Raw genomic sequence first — 21,636 nt, 5'->3', positions numbered from 1 at the left:
ACAGCTTCATACCGTTTTTGTGTCTACACTTGTGGGACAATTATGCCGTGAAAGTTGTGGACCGACAATGTGGTTGCTGGTAGATTTGGGCCATATCCTTTAGTTCTACTCACTTTACAGTTTGTGGGCCAGGCCTGAGCTGAGGACCCAGCCGTACACTAGGCCAGAACAAAACAGACAAACTTTTGGGCTGTTAATTTAAACGGAGCCTCCTAACGAACCGTCAGAACAAACTTTTATATTAGGTATTATTTGTACCAGGGAGCAACGATTTACTTTAATGTATATTTCTCGCCTCATTTTTTTCCAAAATAGATGTAGGTTGTTTACATCCCGGTACTTTCAACTGTTCTTGGAATACAACTTGGAGTGCAATGAAAGATGACGTCAGGCAAGAACATACGAACGAGAACACACACACACACACATATATATATACATTGAGACATGGACCGTTTGTCCGCTCGTGGTATTTGTCCCTCGGGTCGCTCCGTAGCGTAGCCATGGCTTCCTCAGAAGCGCAGCCCCGCTTTGGTCAGTCGGTTAAAGGTTTGCTGTCTGATAAAGTAGGCTGTTGCAGCGGAGATGTAATCGCTCTGACTCGTCAGGTTTTAAAAGGTTCTCGAAGCCAAGAGGTAAATGTTAAAATTCCAACAGCAGCTAAACTCGACGTTTTCTTTATTGCTAATGCTAGCTAGCTAGCTAGCTAGCTTCCTCTATTTGTTTGATGAAGTGACATTCAGCTAGCTTAACTGTCTTTGCCTTGCGAAGAGAAAGCTTTTTGACAAGCTACTTAACGCTGAAAGTCTAAAGCACTGTAATACTTATGAACTGGTATATAGATTCAAATTGACTTTATGTTAAACCGCATGGAGATCAGTTAGTTAAGCTACCAAGGAGGCAGTTTTCTTGATCTTTTCTTTGACAATGTCCTGTCTGCTGTGATTTTCAGCTGCTCGGCCAGGCAGCCAGAAATATGGTAATTCAAGAGGACGCTATTCTGCACTCTGAAGATGTAAGGACTGTTTTATATTTAACGTTACTTTTTATTCCTTTGCTAAATGCGGCATATTGAAATAATTTGCACAGAAATACCAATCGTGAACACTTCGTCAGATGTGGAATATTAATTTGCGTTATAGAGTCTGAGGAAGATGTCCATAATAACTACTCATTTGCAGTATCAGTGAGTATATTTACAGTACTTCTCATTATTTTTTCTTTTGTTGTTAAAATAACTGCTGGCATTCTATGTACAGTGCAGTGAAAGTCTCTACAGGCATTAATATTGTCTTATATCTTCTTTCATTAAGGCAAGAAGCCATCCAAAAGAAGTAAGCCAGAACAGGCACACTGCTCGCAGTTATTCTGACTGCTATATGTAATTTAAAGCCACTGCAACCAATGACCATATTTTTCCTTCCTTATTCTCTTCACAGTGTGGAACACTCCAAAAACCTTCAGGACCAGCTAAGACATTTGCTTAAATAATACACAACCAGGCTATGCTGTTGATATGCTGTAGGAGATGTGGTTTGTTTCCCCTGTCGCTTTTCATTAAGTGGCCAGACATTCTGCAGAACATTCACCGTTGCTCTCTTAAGGATGGCCTCATGTTACTGAGACATAGTGTCATCCAAAGTTATTTGATTGTTGTTTAATTATTGTGGTTATGATTTTAAATATAATTTTACATGCCAGTTAAATTGAAGAATGCCAGTTTTACCAAGGACTGGATGAAGGACTAGTGTCAGTGTTCCGATTACCCTGCCGTAAAGAAAAAAGTATGTATGAACAATCTACTGCATATTTACATCAATATTTACATCCTTTTCTTATTTTCATAATAAATAAATTGGCATTTTGTGTACAAATTGTAGGATTCAGCCACATACTCTTTTTAGAGGTGAAATAGGGATGTGTGATATATCAGCATCTCAGCAAGGTCAAGCAGATGTCTGTCCTAGACTGTAGCCTTGATCCTCACTCCCAGGAAGCTTTGGATTCCACAAGGTTCTCACTTATCTTGCAAGCTATTAGTGCTCAGGCTTTTAGACACAAACAACCGGTAAGGCTTGGAAACAGAGGAATTTGTTGTGTCCTTATGTTTATTCCACATTTTATGTAGGAAAAATTATGAAGGATTATGACAGTCCCAGGTGGTACAAAGGTGTTACTACAGCTGTATGTCTGGAAGTATATTTATTCTGGTTTTGTACCACTTCCACATGTGAACATGGAAGAGGTCTAGTCTTGGAAAAAATTATAATGTCATTGGTGATTTACAATTGAAAACCCTTTTTTCATCTAACTTGAAGTGTAATCTTGGTCTAGTATGCACAACACTTAATGTTTGTGAATATAAGAATGAGAAAGATTGACATTATAAAATGTTTAGTTTCACAATTGTTAAATCCGTGGTTTAGAATTTGCTGCTCAAGAAAATGTGTTTGCTCTGCTTCTGAACATCTTTATCAGCACTCAAGGACAGACAGAGTGTGCTGCTCCAGGAAACCTATTTGAAAGTTGGTCAGCCATTATGATTACTTTGTTTTGTAAGCATGTGTCTCAGATATTTGTGGCATGCATTTCTGTAGAAATGTGTTTGTTTGAATTAAAATTGTACATAAATGATTCATTTGTACATAACATTTGTATTGCATGATATTACACGTACTGATCTGATATCTGCTTAACCCTTGCCTGGAGGCCAAAAAGTCAAGGTAGCAGGTATTGCAGAGAGTTTATGGTTATTTATAAACCGTTATATGCTGTCTTTGTTTTCTTAAAAGCAATCCATCTCAAAATAAATCTTTTAATAATAGATTTAGCTCCATCTACAGTCAAACATAATATAATGACAAACTATCATAATATGAAGCTATTTATAGGTTGGTTCACATTTGTTAGAATGGAGAAATCATAAACCTTGACTTTTTGTAGGATGTTTAAATGGTTCACAATATCTAATGAGTACTGCAGCATTAACACCACTGAAAGAGTAAACAGTTTTGTGTGTGTGTGTGTGTGTGTGTGTGTGTATGTATATACCCAGATATACATGTGTATGTATTTATCTGCTGCTCTCCTCCCTTGCTTTTGCAAAATGGGTGAGAACAGCTGAAGCTCCATTCTAATCATTGTCATTTCAGTTCCCAACAAAGTCCTGTTGTAGGAAAATAACAAAAATTCACCCAGTTTAAATTCAAAGTCAGCTGCCTGAAGCCCTTTCCTTTTATTTCTCATCTCAAGTGTGTTTATCCATTTCAACAATATTTTTATAACACACCCACACACACCATACATACATACATACATACATACATACATACTTATTTATTTATTTATTTATTAGATACACCTGTTCAATTGCTTGTTAACACAAATAGCTAATCAGCCAGTCACATGGCTGCAACTCAATGCATTTAGGCATGTAGAGGTGGTCAAGACAACTTGCTGAAGTGCAAACCAAGCATCAGAATGAGGAAGAAAGGTGATTTAAGTGACTTTGAACGTGGCATGACAAACTGAGTATTTCAGAAACTGCTGATCTACTGGGATTTTCACGCACAACCATCTTTAGGGTTTACAGAGAATGGACCGACAAAGAGAAAATATCCAGTGAGCGGCAGTTGTGTGGATGCCTTGTTGATGTGAGAGGTTAGAAGAGAATGAGCAGACTGGTTCGAGATGATAGAAAGGCAACAGTAACTCAAATAACCAACCAAAATCTCTGAGGAATGTTTCCAACACCTTGTTGAAAGTATGTCACGAAGAATTAAGGCAGTTCTGAAGGCAAAAGGGGTCCTACCTTTCACTAGCATGGTGTACCTTATAAAATGGCCGGTGAGTGTGTGTATATGTGTGCATATACACTGCTCAAAAAATAATGGGAACACTTAAACAACACAATATAACTCCAAGTAAATCAAACTTCTGTGAAATCAAACTGTCCACTTAGGAAGCAACACTGATTGACAATCAATTTCACAGCTGTTGTGCAAATGGAAAAGACAACAGGTGGAAATTATTGGCAATTAGCAAGACACACTCAATAAAGGAGTAGTTCTGCAGGTGGGGACCACAGACCACTTCTCAGTACCTTTCTGCTTTCTGGCTGATGTTTTGGTCACTTTTGAATTTTGGTGGTGCTTTCACACTCGTGGTAGCATGAGATGGACTCTACAACCCACACAAGTGGCTCAGGTAGTGCAGCTCATCCAGGATGGCACATCAATGCGAGTTGTGGCAAAAAGGTTTGCTGTGTCTGTCAGCGTAGTGTCCAGAGGCTGGAGGCGCTACCAGGAGACAGGCCTGTATACCAGGAGACGTGGAGGAGGCCGTAGGAGGGCAACAACCCAGCAGCAGGACCGCCTTTGTGCAAGGAGGAACAGGAGGAGCACTGCCAGAGCCCTGCAAAATGACCTCCAGCAGGCCACAAATGTGCATGTGTCTGCACAAACGGTTAGAAACCGACTCCGTGAGGATGGTACGAGGGCCCGACGTCCACAGATGGGGGTTGTGCTCACAGCCCAACACCGTGCAGGAGGCTTGGCATTTGCCAGAGAACACTAGGATTGGCAAATTCGCCACTGGCGCCCTGTGCTCTTCATGAGCATGACCGGTTTGGCAGTGGGTCAATAACGGTGTGGGGTGGCATTTCTTTGGAGGGCTGCACAGCTCCATGTGCTTGCCAGAGGTAGCCTGATTGCCATTAGGTACCGAGATGAGATTCTCAGACCCCTTGTGAGACCATATGCTGTTGTGGTTGGCCCTGGGTTCCTCCTAATGCAGGACAATGCTAGACCCCATGTGGCTGGAGTGTGTCAGCAGTTCCTGCAAGATGAAGGCATTGAAGCTATGGACTGGCCCGCCCGTTCCCCAGACCTGAATCCGATTGAGCACATCTGGGACATCATGTCTCGCTCCATCCACCAACGTCACATTGCACCACAGACTGTCCAGGAGTTGGCATCAGGAGCATGCCCAAGCGTTGTAGGGAGGTCATACAGGCACATGGAGGCCACACACAATACTGAGCCTCATTTTGACTTGTTTTAAGGACATTACATCAAAGTTGGATCAGCCTGTCGTGTTTTTCCTTTTTAATTTTGTGTGTGACTCCAAATCCAGGCCTCCATTGGTTAATAAATTTGATTTCCATTGATTTTTGTGTGATTTTGTTGTCAGCATATTCAACTTTACACAGAACAAAGTATTCAATGAGAATATTTAATTCATTCAGATCTATGTGTTATTTGAGTGTTCCCTTTATTTTTTTGAGGTGTGTGTGTGTATTTTTTTCATGTGTGTGTGTATATATAAGAAAACAACATATTTGAGAACTACAGGGCTTCATTGAGCTTTTATTCAAATTATGAAGGATTTAGTTTTATTATTACGGAGTCTGATTAAATCTGTCAGACCCAGACATTCTGTGTTTCAGCAGGACACACCCACCGTGTTTAATTCAATTAAATTGTCAGACATATCGTGACAAGTATAATAATAATGCTACACCGTTGGCTGCTGAAAACCGCTCCCCTTTTTTTGGGCCTCCCATCCTGCCCACTGATTGGCCATTAAAAATTTCTCAATGCAATTTCCCAGCGGAGACCCGCCTCGCCTTAAGCCCTTCTGAGCTGCGCCATTTGTTGTGGCAATGCGTTATTCCCACCCGTGTGGGTCTTTCTCCTCAGGATTGGTCATCTGGAGTGTCCGTCAGCAGGCATCTGAAGCTGACCACCAGCTGCAGGGCTCACATTAGAGCGCGCTGGTGTGTCATCGCGTCGCAAGAGCCAGTAAGGCACGGTGAGGAATGTCAGGCTTATCACTTGTGCTAAGCCAGGCCAGAGCGAGGATGAAGAAGGCTGTCTGCGCTCCTCTCTGATGCAGATTCTGCCTGAACGTGCCCACTGTCAACATGGCAAAGCGGTGGTCCGCGTTGCCCACTTCTAACATGGCGGCGCTCAGCCCGGTCCGCTCATTGACTCTTGTGTTCCTGGTGATCAGCGCCTGTCCCGCGCGCTGCTTTCACGCCAGAGAGGTGGCGATGGAGGAGGAGACTGTCATCATCGGCCTCAGGCTGGAGGACACGGACGACGTGTCGTTTATGGACAGGGGCTACTTGCGCGTAAGCGAGCGCTCTCGCGTCAAGCTGCGCGTTTACGGGCAAAACATCAACAACGAGACGTGGTCCAAGATCGCGTTCACGGAACACGAGCGCGCCGGCGACAGCTACGGTTACGCGCCCGGTTTGCACCCCTGCAGCATCCGCTCGAGCGACATCATCATCCTTCCCACCGTGGAAGTGAACCGCAGGACGTCCGGCGTGATCGAGATCGACGTGAAACCGCTGCGCAAGACGGAGAAGAGCAAGGTGTACTACCTGTGCATCGCCACGCAGGACGACGACGCGCGTATAGAGAGCACCTGGGTGTACCACGACAGCCACGACACCAAGGTGCTGGTGGTGGAGGAGAAGAAGTTCCTGCTGCCCTTCTGGTTGCAGGTGATCTTCATCGCCATGCTACTGTGCCTGTCCGGCATGTTCAGTGGCCTCAACCTGGGACTCATGGCACTGGACCCCATGGAGCTCAGGATCGTACAGAACTGCGGGACAGAGAGGGAGAAGAACTATGCCAAGAAGATCGAGCCTGTGCGAAGTCAGGGAAACTACCTTCTGTGTTCCCTTCTTTTGGGAAACGTTCTCGTGAACACCACTCTGACCATTCTGCTGGACGACATTGCAGGGTCTGGCTTGATTGCGGTGGTGGTGTCCACCATTGGGATTGTCATATTTGGAGAGATCGTGCCACAGGCCATCTGTTCGAGACACGGGCTCGCTGTTGGGGCGAACACCATATTCTTGACTAAGTTCTTCATGATCCTTACGTTTCCTGCTTCTTATCCAGTCAGTAAGCTTTTGGATCATGTGCTGGGGCAGGAGATAGGGACCGTGTACAACCGAGAGAAGCTCCTTGAGATGCTCAGGGTTACAGACCCATATAATGACTTGGTGAAAGAGGAGCTCAATATCATCCAGGGAGCTCTGGAGCTGAGGACTAAAACCGTAGAGGATGTGATGACCCCTCTTCGTGACTGCTTCATGATCACCGCTGAGGCCATCCTGGACTTCAGCACCATGTCTGAGATCATGGAGAGTGGCTACACTCGCATCCCAGTTTTTGAAGGAGAGAGATGTAACATAGTGGATCTGCTGTTTGTGAAGGACTTGGCATTTGTGGATCCAGATGACTGCACCCCACTGAAAACCATCACCAAGTTCTACAGTCACCCACTGCATTTCGTCTTCAATGATACTAAGCTGGATGCCATGCTGGAGGAGTTCAAGAAAGGTAAAAGTAGTTTAGCTTGAAAGAGATGAGAGATCATCTAAAATCCGTTTCTGATGGAAGAATAAACAGAAGCTTTTGATCTACGTGTGGTACATGAATTTTATGTGTTCAGCACTATAACGTCTTCAGAAGAACATTCGCACATACCCCACAAATAGAAGTAACATTGACATAAGCCACATTAGACTCAAATTTGAAGAATGGTTAGAATGCTGTGTTGGTACTGAATGTGACTGAGGTCCAGTTCCTTAAAACTCAGCTTGCTGTTGTCTGTGGTATGCGTTCTTCTCTACTTTGCTGCCACATCCTGATGGGAAGAGTGAGGTAGCTGCATGGACTGGCACAACTGCAACATGTGCATGATGCAATGCTGTACACCATTCAGTCTCAGAGAGAAACATCCATGTCTTATTCAGCCATACAGTGACCTGTATGGCTAGTACACACAGTAGCTTCACATTAAAGTTACCATTACTGTTAAATGGTAACCATTAAAGTTACCATTTTTGAGATACAAGGTTTTGTCCCAACAACAGCGATATGCACAAGTTAGTCTTAACTGCAGGTTACTGTGTCATGAAGCAGTGTCCAATTAATTTTGAGTAATTTGGTTGCATCAGAGCAGAATGCATTTTTCCAGGGACTTAAGAATTTATCCTGCTGCTCCTGTCAGCACGCATATCAGCAGTCATATCATTAATGAGGATAAATGAGCCAGTTAGAGTAGAGGCCATACATGAGGATGTATCACTGTGTACAGTGTGTTTCATAGATTAAGTGGTTGTGGTGAAAGGCAGTTCCTTTTTTCCCCTCATATTTTCCATTTTTTCACTCTGGTACTGGACATCAAAGTTTTAGGCTTTTTTATTTAAGACTTGTTCTTTGTTCTTAAGACTTGTTTACCAGTGTTTTGAGCCTTTTTGTGTACTCTGAGGTTTCGGCACATGGTGGCCTTATATTCTGGATTTATATGGATATTCTGCAGCTGATAATAGTCTTTAGTCAGTCAGGCTAGTAGTCTTCTGTCATCTACTACGCTGTTTGTTGTTACTGATCTTGCTTCAATTTTTTCTGTTTTGTAGCTTCATGTTCATAATGACCCATTTTTATTGCAGGGACACTTCTTTGGTTCTCTTGTTCGACATCTGACAGTAATGGATTCTATAGTAATAGCAAGTCTAACTTACCCTCTTAGTAAGACATAGCTATAATGCAAGCTAAACAAGTGCTTTTGGTGCCATAAATATTGAGTATTTAAATTATGAAAAGTTTACAGTCTGTGCGCTTACTGCCATAACCATGTAATTTCTAATATTTTTAGTATTGACTCTCTCCATCAAGAACACAATTAATCTGCATTGATTGGCAGGCCTATTAGATATTACAGTATTTTTTTTAACATGATATTTTTTGCTCTTGAATGCAAAGTATAGTACATTAGAGTATTCATTACTTTAAGGTAAATGCCACCATCTTTTCCCACAGACCTCTTTTAGGTGTCACAGTGCATAGGAAAATAATGGAAGTTTCTTTTTGGAAATTTCTGGAACTACAAATTCCTAGCCCAGCAGCTAAGCATCTTGAGTTCCAGTGCTTTAGATTTTATGATTATCGAAATAATGATAGCCTTCTCAAAACAGAGGAAGAATGGTCTGCATCATAGTAAGAATTTGTTAACTGGTAACTGGTAGGGCTCATTGCCTATTCTAAAGCTGAGACAAAGTGCTCCTTCTGAAGCCATAGCAGTGGTTTTATTTAAATTTCATACAGCTGTCGTTTCAGGTGCAGGAGATGGATAAGAATGATGTTCCAGTTCGTCAACCTCTTTTAGATCTTTCTTGTTGGTGTTTTATTTGCTTTATTATTGTTATCATGATGTGTAATGTGTTTTATTAGTCTCGTTATAATTACTTATACTTCTGTTACTTAAACAGATATTTGTCCAGTCGTGGACTCGGACTGGTAGGCTGGCTTTAAATCAGTCCAGCATTCCACAAGTGGTGGGCCGACAGGAAATGGACTTAAACAGATTTGGGTAACAATCGGCATGTGCATGTTCTACAATGTCAAACTCGAGTCCATCAACAAAGCCTGTCTTAGAAGGCCCCACATCTCCTGTGTAAAGGACTTACCATCACCCACATAAGCATTTCCCTCTGTGTTTGTCGTGACTCTGCATACCTTTCAACTTGTGTTTACTGAAAACAATAGACAGGAGATGCTCTGCGGGCCAGAGTGGCCCTACATGTGTCAGAGTGCAGGGGCAACTACTTTTGCTCTGGTGGGCCAGCATACGCTCCTTTAGGTTCTCCACAAGTCTATCATATGTTAATAGAAGATTTTTTCTTCTCTTTTTCAACGCTGGGGTTAATCATGTTTGGTTGTATACACAGCTTTGATATTGGACATATTTGTCTGCTGTGGTAGTAATTTAATAAATTCTGTCCAGGAATGAAAGGTATTTGCTTACAGAATGTTGCCATGTTGGAATGTGTAATCCTGTAAGCGGGGCTGGGAATCTACAGGGTTAATGACTGTGTTCACAAACCGAGACACAAATGGTAGATTTTACATGAGTCATAATGTAAGTTCAACGTACCAATTTCCAGTCAAGTATATTTTAAGTAGTTAATGAACAGCACTTTTATGCTTGGGGATTAATAAAGTATCAGTAGCACGTTATGTTGCTTAGTAATACTCTGTCGGGAATTGTTGTTTACTGTATGTGCTAAAGTTCTTTTTAACAATCCATTTAATTCTTAATTAATCATATAGCTTGCCAGTAAAACTGATGTCTAAGTGGGACTTGTAAGCTGCAGCTGGTTTATTTATTTATTTACTTTTGTTCTACATGCAGAAGTGTTGGAGTCCAGACCTGAGGTTGACGGTTTGATTAGTTGTTTTCAGTTTAAGGAAAATGCTCTGTTGAATCTTTTATAATTGTTACTTTTATTAGATTTCCAGAGTACAGAATCTGTCAGAACAAGACTTTCTGTTTCCATTTTTTGTTTTTCTTTTTCCAATGTCATTTAAACGCTATGTTCATTGATGAATGGACCAGTAGAAATGGCTCAAAATAGTTTTACAAATTATTTCATTAACATTAAAAGTTGCGATTTTTTTTTTTTCATTTTTCAAAAAAAAAATTGAGATACAAGGTTTTGTTCCAACAGAGACCTTATATATCCCTGTCTGTTTGTTACATGTCTCAAGACTGTGATGATGATGATTATACAAAAGTCTTACATCAACCTCTTAACACAGTTTAACATAGTGCTCCACTATGTGGGTTTCATTATGGGTGGACATTTACTTACATTTACCAGGCTTATCTGCAAACAGCAAGTGTGGCTGTAGATCTACATTCAAAACAAGCACATCTAATTTCACTTCTTTAGTCTATTTGTCTCAATCTTCAAGCAGTTTATATGTTTGTTTTTTTTTAAACAACAACCTCCAACCACACTTTGCCAGTAAGATTGGACACCCCTGCCTTAGGCATTACTGTGGTGTGTGTGTGGGTGTGTGAGAAGACTGACAATTACAATATAGAAATTACAACAGTAATTGTTTTAATATATATGGTCATATTGCTGTATTGACATTCCACAAATTATTATTTTGATTTAAGAAAGATTTAGTGCATGTTAATGTATGTATTAATCATTAACAATAATATTGCAGTGAAATTAGTTAGAAATTACATCACTTTTTCGATGCAATCTTTCACAAGTTTTCTAATAGTCCTTAAATTTGAACACAGTGCCTATTTCTTCAATCTTTTCTCTGATATTCAGTTAATATGTTGCATATTAATGAGAGAAATCTGGGTATAACCCATTGTAACACACTACATTCAGAGCAGAAAAACAGGTAGATTTATTACTTTCCAAAGAAACATTCATTTCCTGGTCAAGTGTTACCACAAGCTTAACTTATATAGATCTTTTCTGTCTTCTTAAGGACTTTTCTAGTAACAGACACATTTCCCATTGCCTTACTTTATGTTTGCAACATTAAAAATATTCCAGTGATTGCATTACAGACTCGTCATCCACAGTCCCTGTGGCTATTTATGAAGAAATTCCATTATGGAAAAAATCTGAGAAAAATCCCATTCCATAAATAAGGTGGGAATGGGCAGAACGTATAAGAGTGTGTAGTCTGAAGGGCAGAGTCTTAAAACAGAGGCTGACTCTCTGTCGCATTCTATAGTAGCCTAGTGCTGATTGATGATAGTTGTGCTGTGTGAAACTATTTCACGCAAAATTAAAGGTCTGTGTTACAGTTCTTATGAGACAGCCAAAACATTGTAAATAGCCAGCAGGTGTATTATATTTTATCTTTACGTTTGACATCTTAAGAAGCTTGGACTTCCCATCCCTTTTCATTTTTTGTGGTTTTATGATTCTTAGAATGTGCAAATCAACTTTGTATGTCTTCCCATGTTGGTTATATTTTCTCAAAATCTCAAAATCTCAACATGCCATATTGTTGGTCAGCCTGTAGAAAAACAGCTCAAACTTTGATTGTGACTTTTATGCATAAACTGCCCAAAACCCTATGCGACACTGTGTGGGCATTTATGGAGCTGTGGAACAATGTTCCCTCTTTGCTGGAGTTTTGAATGTCTCTTTTCTCTTTCCCTCTCTTTGTAGTCCTAGGAAGTCTACGCATGTCCTATTCATGAGCTCTTGAGTATATCTTGGTCAAGAGCTCCACCATTCCCAAAAGTTTCTCAGAAGAACTTAACTTACATACTCCTTTCAAACCTTCAGATACGTAAAAATCACAGGTATAAAAGGTAAACCTACAGTTGTTACAGGCTAAAGCCTGTTTAGTTGCATAGAATCTTTCTATATAAGTGAACTTAAAACAAGCATGAATGTTTGCCTTAATTGGTAGTGTCATTTGAAGAAACATCACGGGGCACTCTGGTTGTCCCATTGTCACGTCGGTGAGAGCATCGCCCAACTGCAGTGGAAACTTCATTTCAGGTCTAATATTAGCTCTGGCTCTGGAAAATTCCTTTTAAATGATCACTAGCTGAGAAACAGGAAAAGAATTTTCTTTAACGTTTTGGTTGACAGTGCTGGGCAGGAATTTTTTAAGCAGCTTATTGAGGGGGTCCTGGGAAAACAGATGTGGAACCATGGGAGATTTGTTAAGAAAACGTAATGGATTGTTGTCTGACTAAATCCATGAGCATTTTGTTTGACCAATTTCTTGGTTATCATTAGTTTCATCCTTTCTCACAAGTCAGGGACAAAGAATGCTTTCAGTAAGCATTTTTACCCCAATTCCACTGAACTGAAATTCTGTGGATATTAGTTTGTGTAAAGAGGTCCAGGGCGTACGTGAATCACAATGTTTGGTTTGGACTCAACATTGCCAAATTTCATGCCACAGAGCAGATTCCCATATGTATACCGCACGCATCTAACGTTTGTGTGTGTTTGTTTGGTTTGGCAGGTAAATCCCATCTGGCTATTGTCCAGCGAGTGAACAATGAAGGGGAGGGAGACCCTTTCTACGAGGTTTTGGGCATTGTCACATTAGAGGATGTCATTGAGGAGATCATTAAGTCTGAGATTCTGGATGAGACTGATTTGTACAGTACGTCTTCACAGCTTTGACTTACTTAGTGTTATTCAGGTTTATGAGCCTGAAACATAATGCATACCATAAAGTGGTAAAATTTTTCTAACATGGCCTCTCTGTTGGTTTTGGTTAAAAGCTGACAACAAGACGAGAAAGAAGATAGCTCATCGGGAAAGGAAGCAAGATTTCTCTGTTTTTAAGCCAACAGACAACGACCTTGGCATCAAAATATCACCACAGCTTCTCCTGGCGACCCTGCGATTCCTAGCAACTGGTACTGACATCTGATTGGTGTGTTCTCTTGATTAGAAAAGCAATTACAGATTGATTCAAGTTCTTCACCTCTCCTTTTCCTTTCTGTTTTAGAGGTAGAGCCGTTTGGACCTGCTCAAATGTCAGAAAAAATCCTCCTGCGCTTGCTCAAACATCCCAATGTCATCCAAGAGCTCAAATATGATGACAAGAACAAGAAAATGTTAGAGCATTATCTCTTTCATCGCAACAAGCCTGTGGATTACTTCATCCTCATCCTACAGGTCAGCACCATGCACCATGCAGTTGCATAGCATTCAGTGCATAATCTATAGTTTAATGAGACATTGTGACAGGTGATTTAGTAAAAGTAGAATGAATTGGTGGAAACACTTGATTTTGGGGTGAGATACTGAGACCATATATAGGTCACATAGTCTGTTTAATGCTAGCAAAGACTACCCTGTCAGCACTAATGCAGTACTTCACTGTTGTTGTAATAAAACCTTTTATCTCCATTTTTGTCATTTTTCAGTTTGTGACATAGTTCGAAAATGCCAGTTGTCCTTTACATTGTGAGCGAAGTTCATGATTAATGGACCAAGCGAAATAACCCAAAAGTACTCTGAAAAGAATCTGGTTCCACTTACATTAAAAGTATGTTTTTTCCGTATTTTGCTAAGTTGTCGTTTTGGAAACACAAGGTTTTGTTCCGACAGCAGCGACTTATTTGGCTGAATTGCTGATTATAACCTAAGTTTTTTCTTCTGTTTTTGCCCCATCACGCTTGTCTGCCATTTATTTTTGTTTTTAATGTGTTGGATTTATCATGAAACAGTTGTTGTCGTTTGTGAAGTTGTTTAGTGTCTGTATGAATATAACCAAAAAAGAAGGTTTTGTGTTTGATTCTCTTTTATTTTACTAAAAATCAGTCTTGCATTTTGCTTGTAAATCACACTCTCTCTGGTCACATGACTGGCTGGCCTGGTACCTTGTCACAACAGTCAGGATAGTCCTTATCACAATGTGGCCTTTCATGTATACAAGTACCATGTGTTCTTTGCTGTTGCGAGAAAACCTCCTATCTCTAAAACAGTGACTTCACAGGAAAAGGACAAAACGTTCTTCATGCTAATATCTGCTTTTCAAAATGTCTGTTTGCCCATTCATGGTAAATGTTCACAAAAAGGCAGCTGGCAGTTTCAAATAGTGTAAAAAAAGCAGAAAAATGTCCTGTGATGGCAGTACTTTGTACCTGTTTCAAAACTAATCTTAATACATTGACATATAGAGAACACAAATACTTTCATAAGCTCATACCCAAGTCGACAAACTGTACAATGAGTAGGCAAAGTATTTTGCATGAACTCAGTCTAGTTGTACATACTTTGCTTGAGTCATTCCCTGTATAGGATAATGTAGTGTAGAGCCCTAAAGGCAGATTAACTGTTGAACTCCCTGAACTGTACATTCAACTAAGCTATATGACTTTACAAACTGACCAGAAGCACCAAGCTCAGCATAAAGCATTCCTTTCTTACTCTCCAAAAAGTCTAGTTGAGTATAGCAGGTGAGCGAAATGTTTTTAGGACCGACCTTAATTACCTTAAACATGACACACATGCTGTTTAGACCAGCGATAACAAAAACGTTGTAATTTAGTATTAATTATTTCTCACTCGTAGCTCATTGAAGCAGGGGGTGCAACGTGCAGGTTATACACTTTTAATCAATACCAGGTTTATGAATTGACGTTTTAAGATTTACATGATTTATATTTGAGCAAAAGATATTGTGCTTACTGCACTGTTTTGCAGAAAGATACTGTGTGACATTTGTCACAAAACAAATGTAAAAGTGTCAGTGAAGTCTCGAACCAGTTACAGAATGTAAATAAAATAACTATGTGATTAATCATGTTATTGTGTAATTATGTTTGTATGCAGCAGGGAAGTAACAGTGACAACGCTTGACTTCTAAGAGTTGAATTTGTACTTTGTTACTCAAATACTCCTCCTTTTCATCCTCAGGGGAAGGTGGAGGTTGAGGCTGGCAAGGAGGGGATGAAGTTTAAAGCAGGGCCCTTTTCCTATTATGGAATGATGGCCTTAACGTCATCACCAGGTCTGTGTAATGGAGTAACATGAACACACACAAACGAGTACTGCTCGTGAGCTGAGGTGGTGCTGACTCCTCACTTCTCCTCTAATGCCTTCTGGACTAGAACTCTGCCTCGCAGTTTTAGACACAGTCTCCTCCACCTGCCATTCAGTCCTGAGTCAGCTGATTGTATATACATTTCTGCTGTCAAGCACTGAGCTTTGGCTCAAGCTGGCTTTGGTCAAATTAAACTTGGTAAGATTGCTTTGACCAACCCTGCCCTGGCGTCATCTAGTATACTCCTGGTGTGTGTGTCGGGGGGGCGGTCTGTTGTGTTATATGATTTCTATGCATAACAGTTCTGCATGTTTCCAATCACTTACATTCAGTCCTTTTTACATTCTTTGGCGGAGCTTTTTTTGCTCTTACATTGCTAATAATGTAGGGGTGAGTGGGGCACAAGCATTTAGATTTTTGCTAAATATTTAAAAATATATATATTTGAACAAAAAAAAGTCTATTTGAACAAGATAAGTACTTCCTTATTAACAGTTTACCCCATAGTTAGTATCAGTTGTATGAGACTGAGGGTGCAGTTGTAACACTTTCTAGAAAAGTCTGGTAAATTTATCCAAACAGAATTAATTTAATGTAATTTTTGTGATTAGAACCAAACAAGCATTCCAAACCTAAACATACAAAATACATACATCAAAATAAATATGTTAAGTGAAAAGAGGATTTTTTTTTTTTTTTTTACCACAAAGAGCAGCAAATATCAAATATCTGCCTTTTTAATGAATATGGGAATAAAAAATCCCCAAAATCAGTAGTTTTTAATTCAAATAAGTGGTATATTATTACTATTGTTTTTCATTTGTAAAATTTTTCTTGAACTATGTTAATATAACATTGCCATCTGGTGAATCTCAAGTAATATCTGTCAGATAGCGGTCAAAAATTTGCAGATGTTTGTAACGTCGTGGAGCGATGACGAGGCAGACACACATGCTGAGTGAAGCAAGATTTATTAGGGGCAAATCCAGAGTCAGGGTCAAAATGGTCCAGGGTCAGAGTGTCAGGAAAAGAGGAAAAACACACAACGGAGGCCAAAAGAACAACATTAAACACCACAATACAAAACAATGACCAGCAAACTAGCAGGGCTTAAATACCAGGAAAAACGAGGGTTAATAATACACAGGTGGACAATACAGGTGAGAACAATCAAGGGCGGAGTCAAGAAACAAGGGGGCAGGACAGTGAAGAATCAAAACGAAGAAAGCACATGGACAAGACGAAAACAAAACAAAAGCACATGGAGGACTGGAAGGGGCCAATTGTGACAATGTTGATATAGAAAGTATGAGAAGCTGACCAAATGATTGGCTTGACCCTTCTCGAAAACATTAAAAAGCCTGTGCTACATTTTATCTCGCATTAGCTTGTCCCCTATGCTTCCCTACTACTAGATCACTACTACTCTGCAAATGATTGATTCTTTTAAAATCCCTTCTGTGTTTTTTTCCTTATTTATTTATGTTTCCATTCTTTCTTTCTCCTTCTGTCTTTCTTCCTTCTTTATTCTCCAGTTCCACTCTCCTTGTCTCGAACGTTCGTTGTGAGCAGGGCAGAGTCACTTGCGGGATCTCCAGGTATGCAGTCGTCCTTTGCCTCCTTTCATTCTGTCGCTCACTAACTCTGTTTATGCTCGTCAGTCAGGATGAGAAGCTTGAATGGTCATAATGTACGTTTCCCTAAGCCACTCTAACTCTTTGAATACAGAATGTAAGAATTACCTTCTTTGTATCACTTGATTGACTCACTTGGGTTGTGACATTATTTTCTAAAACCAGCTTGCAAAATCTTTCTTGACTCTGAGGACATATTTGTGCTCAAATTATGATTTAGAATTTATTAGATTTAAAACATCATAAGAATTTATTAGGATATCAGTTAAGCTTTTTTTCCTCTATTCCAGTTTTAACCCTTTATCCCACATATTGTCCATTTTTTTTTCTCATTATTTTCACTGGATGATTATACATTCTAGAAAATGTTCAGTAGTAGTAGTTGTTTATCTAAAACATTTTATGGACATCTGACCCTGGGATAGTGGGATTATATACATTCCAGTGGAATGACTGCTGCTCATGGTTCCCTGTGGACTGCCTTTGAACAATTTTTTTTAAGTCATGGAAAGCATAATCTTATTTTGATTAAAAAATCTTCCCTTTGGAAAACTCTTCTCTTTCCCTTTCCATTTTTCTTCACTTGAACTCATTTTATTTGGATTTCACTTAACTTGGTCATTTCTCAGGTGCTTTTAATTCAGTTGAACATACTTTACAAGAGCTATAGCTCTGATTATTTTTTTAAATGTTAAACCTCATTTTATGTAGATTAGGCTACTCCTACACAACATTTGTGCCTGATTTGGTCCAATCCTGTGTTTATTCAAATGGTCCGAGACAATAGTAGATTCAGTGTGATGCAAAGCAGTATAGTTATGAAGTCCAATGTTAGGACATTTGTGGATACCTCCATCTTCCAGTGGTCCTCTGAAGGACAGGATGATAACCATCTGTATTAGTTGTTTACAACACAGCAGCACCAGCAGATGACCTTTGAACTCTTTGTTTGCTACACAGAGAATAAGTCACCTCCACGACCTTTCGGACTGAACCACTCAGACTCTGTGAACCGCAATGACCGCATGGAGGCTCTCACGCCAACCCTGGGCAGCAGCAACAACCAGCTCAATGCCTTCCTGCAGATCTATGTGCCGGACTACTCTGTTAGAGCAGCCTCCGATTTGCTCTACATTAAGGTTTGAGTCTCAAGATTCCCATTTTTAGCATTGTCATAGATATTAGCCATCACTTTAAATCAGCCATAACATTAAAACCACCTTCTTGTATCTACACTCATTGCCCATTTTATCACTTATCATATAAACATATAAGTGCACTGACTTGGTGGTGGCAAGTTAGTGTGTGTTGTGTGCACTCCAGTGCTGCTGGAGTTTTTAAACACCTCAGTGTTTCTGCTGGACTGACAATAGTCCACCAGACCAAAACCAACCTACCAACAGTATCCTGTGTGCAGCATCCTGTTACTGCTGATGAAAGACTAGAGGATGACTAATACAAACTGCAGCAGCAGAGCTATCATCTCTTAACTTTACACAAGGTGGACCAACAAAGTAGGAGTGTCTAATAGAGTGGTCAGAGAGTGGACACAGTGTTTAAAAACTCCAGCAGCACGGCTGAGTCTGATCAACTCGTACCAGCGCAATACACACTAACACACTACCACCACGTCAGTTTTCATTGCAGTGCTGAGAATGATACATCACCCAATTAATGCCTGCTGTGGTGGTTCCCTGGCAGTCCTGACCACTGAAGAACAGGGTGAAAAAGGGCTAACAAAATATGCAGAGCAGCAGATGGACTACAGTCTATAATTGTAGAGCTACAAAGTGTTCCTATATGTTAAGTAGAGAAAATGGACAGTGAGTGTAAAAACAAGCAGGTGGTTTTAATCTTCTGGCTGATTGATTGCGGCATGTCAGTAGCAGGTAGGCCTTAGTAAGGACTGTTGAATTTGTTTCGTCTGGCAGGTGACACGGCAGCAGTATCAGAACGCTCTCATGGCATCCCGCATGGACAAGACACCGCAGTCTACTGACAGCGAGTTCACTAAGATAGAGCTCACACTGACTGAACACCAGGATGGACCAGGAGGCGAGTCAGCTTCACTGCTGATCCAGCAGCAGAACTCCACCAGTGCACATAAACCCAACCACAATGCACACAGTGATGGAGCGATCTAAAGGATATCAGAGAGCTCTGTTCTGTGAGTCGTTTCTTTCCACTGAGCAGTTGGGAAGCTTTCACAAGGCAGCTTCTCCAGGATAAAATGAACCCTCTGATTTTTTACTTTTTATCACAAACTTTCCAAGGGACAGAGGGCACAGTAAAATATTACATACCACACTGTGGGACATGCTACTATTGCGGGCATTAGCAGAACTAGGACTGACCACCCTCCTCTTACTCACTCAGTCAGATTCTAATCAGAACGCACTCACATCCGGCAATAGAGAAACTATAAGTCTCTCGATATGGCTGTAGCACTGTCCACCGTCACTTCTACTGGAAGTGGATGAGGAATGTAAAATGAAAAAGTAGTGCGTTATAATGCAGTGTTAATGTGAGGTCTCATCATCCAATGACACACATACTGAGTTAACAGGAGTGGGGCTCATTTGTCATTTGGCTGTGTGAAGATCACATTTTAAAAGGAACAGCAAATCTAGTTTGGCATTAATCAAAGTTTTCTTACCTCAGTTCTTTGGTTAGAACAAAAGCCACGAGTGCTCTGGACTATGTGTAAGCAAGGTAGGCATGACGGGCATGTTTTAATTAACATGATATGTGATAGAGTTAATTTATGAGCTTAGAAAAAAAAGAGTATAGTTATACATTTCTTACAAGCAAGGATGATAACACCCTTTTGGGAATTAATTTAATTAATTTAATTATTTAAATGTGTGTTTTTAGCCTGTTCTGACCTGATTATTGAAATATTCACTGAAATCAGGGAGATTCATTACAGTGTATAAAGACCAACGCTCCTGCCTCAGTCCAGATTGCTTCAGTAAACACATCTGCTTCCTGATCCTTTGTGAAGATTCTGAGCAAGCGAGTCTGGAAGGAGGTAGCGTGGCTTTTGTGACTTTTATATATTCGTACAAGGAGCTAAAACAGAACCTTTTCACTGCTCAGTTTGTGCTAGAACATATCAATGCACGTGAAGATTTAAGAACAAATGTCAGTCATCATTAGATGCAGGTGCATACCCATAGAATCAGGTGTCTTCATATCTATTGCAAAGCCCTATGCATTTTCCACAGACATGGAATTGGCCAAACCACTAAGCCTTTTCATAGTCGTCAGCCATGGAGGCCACTCACAATAGAATTGAGTTTCTTGACCAAAGAAGGAGTATTAAAGTATGATCAACCCTTAAGTGTTATAGACGTTTAGCTCCCCAGCAGCATCAGATGTCATGTTTATGAAAACGGCAAAGGCTGCATGTCTTACACATGTACAGATGTAAGGTATTTACAGTACAAAGACATTCAGTATGTTTACATGACGGCCTTTTTCGTGTACTTTTTTACTTCACTTTTGAAATCCGAGGTACAGTGTTGCATTTTACACTGAGTAGACAGACTATACGTATATCTTACAACGTAACTCCAGTTTTTGTATGAAAAATGTTGGACCATTGTTGTTAATACGCTTTTAATTTGAAGTGCATTTGTCTGATCATGTGTTTAATGTATGTTTAAAACCATGTGAAGAATTTCTTTTCAGTTCAAATAATTCTACCATGTTTTATGTTGCGTTTAGAAAGACAAACACTGTCAGAATGCTTCAGTACGACATACATGCAACTTGCTTCATGTCACATCATAACAGTCTAAAATCTAAATACAGAGTTCAGCAGTCCTCGCTGAATTCATCATAATGGGAATAAGGTACTTGTAGTGCTTCCTGTTTTGAAAGAATCATAGTTATTTATTATTTGTCTGCACCTCAGTTGGGAACATATTTTGGAGGGATGTTTTTTTCCTTGAAGTTTAGTTCAGTATTTCCGTTCATTACACTGTAAATGATTCGACTCCTCAAGGGCTTCTGTTGGGTGAGTGTTCTATTAGGCACTCTTGGGATACAGCTGGGATCTCAGTCTTAAGTGTTATGTAGCAACCTGTCAGTGCAATAGTGTTTCAGTTATGCAGGGACAATCAGGAAAATAAACCCACAAAACTCAAACTCTCAAGTGCTGTTGGAAACAGGAAACAGAAACTGAACCAAGTAATAACCAAGGACAGGATGAAATGTGCTACAGATGTATAGCAGAGCTGTTAGTTGTAGAAGGAACTCTGACTTTCTGAGATGTTAGTGTTGAATCCTTGAAATACATGTATTGTATAAGCATCAAGAGGGATCACTGAGCATTCCTGTCACAGAGCTTATTTTAACCAACATGCTGTACTCCATTTTATACTGTATAAGGAACATTCTCATTATTTCAGAGGGTAATGTATCCTAAAGATTGTAAAATGATTTGTCATGGCCCATCTTAGACAGAACAGAGGAAACTTCTTCAGAAATGTGGTGCTCAAACGTACGGTTTGAGTCGGTCATATAATGCTGCTATTCAGAATCTTGAATGTCTACAGAAATGCTGTAAAAGCATTGAGAATAGAGTTGTACTGTATACTTACCATCAACAAGAATATATATATATATAT

General features: G+C 40.1%; 2 protein-coding genes across 4 annotated transcripts; both read left to right on the top strand.

Moving 5' to 3' along the window:
* Window positions 1-461: 461 nt before the first annotated feature.
* borcs7 (BLOC-1 related complex subunit 7) lies at window positions 462-12,903 on the top strand. Of its 3 annotated transcripts, none has more exons than XR_005130308.1 (6): window positions 462-635; window positions 953-1,015; window positions 1,143-1,186; window positions 1,314-1,334; window positions 1,440-2,529; window positions 12,831-12,903. XR_005130308.1 is itself a non-coding variant. In XM_017722156.2 (5 exons), exons 1-5 carry the CDS (start codon window positions 504-506, stop codon window positions 1,489-1,491), a joined length of 312 nt encoding a protein of 103 aa, XP_017577645.1. In that variant the 5' UTR covers window positions 462-503; the 3' UTR covers window positions 1,492-2,634. The 3 variants fall into 3 exon arrangements, 1 of the variants encoding a protein (XP_017577645.1); XR_005130309.1 differs by lacking the exon at window positions 12,831-12,903 and having other exon boundaries at window positions 1,440-1,784; window positions 2,479-2,529; XM_017722156.2 differs by lacking the exon at window positions 12,831-12,903 and having other exon boundaries at window positions 1,440-2,634.
* Window positions 5,700-21,614, top strand: cnnm2a (cyclin and CBS domain divalent metal cation transport mediator 2a). The gene is made up of 8 exons (XM_017722931.2): window positions 5,700-7,358; window positions 12,831-12,974; window positions 13,096-13,233; window positions 13,326-13,495; window positions 15,242-15,335; window positions 16,904-16,966; window positions 17,963-18,141; window positions 18,934-21,614. The coding sequence occupies exons 1-8, from the start codon at window positions 5,924-5,926 to the stop codon at window positions 19,144-19,146; spliced, it is 2,436 nt and encodes an 811-aa protein (XP_017578420.1). The 5' UTR covers window positions 5,700-5,923; the 3' UTR covers window positions 19,147-21,614.
* Window positions 21,615-21,636: the final 22 nt, after the last annotated feature.

Source organism: Pygocentrus nattereri, chromosome 5 (assembly GCF_015220715.1).
Source record: "Pygocentrus nattereri isolate fPygNat1 chromosome 5, fPygNat1.pri, whole genome shotgun sequence".
Lineage (NCBI taxonomy): Eukaryota > Metazoa > Chordata > Actinopteri > Characiformes > Serrasalmidae > Pygocentrus > Pygocentrus nattereri.
This window is presented reverse-complemented; position numbering and strand designations above follow the sequence as displayed.

Excerpts from the sequence above, each read along its gene's own strand:
- borcs7 (XM_017722156.2), top strand. The coding sequence starts at position 504 with ATGGCTTCCTCAGAAGCGCAGCCCCGCTTTGGTCAGTCGGTTAAAGGT. Across the intron at positions 1,187-1,313 it reads ACTACTCATTTGCAGTATCA|GCAAGAAGCCATCCAAAAGA; the intron begins GTGAGTATATTT and ends TCTTTCATTAAG. Across the intron at positions 1,335-1,439 it reads CAAGAAGCCATCCAAAAGAA|TGTGGAACACTCCAAAAACC; the intron begins GTAAGCCAGAAC and ends TTCTCTTCACAG.
- cnnm2a (XM_017722931.2), top strand. The coding sequence starts at position 5,924 with ATGGCAAAGCGGTGGTCCGCGTTGCCCACTTCTAACATGGCGGCGCTC. Across the intron at positions 13,234-13,325 it reads CCTGCGATTCCTAGCAACTG|AGGTAGAGCCGTTTGGACCT; the intron begins GTACTGACATCT and ends TTTCTGTTTTAG. Across the intron at positions 18,142-18,933 it reads CCGATTTGCTCTACATTAAG|GTGACACGGCAGCAGTATCA; the intron begins GTTTGAGTCTCA and ends TTCGTCTGGCAG.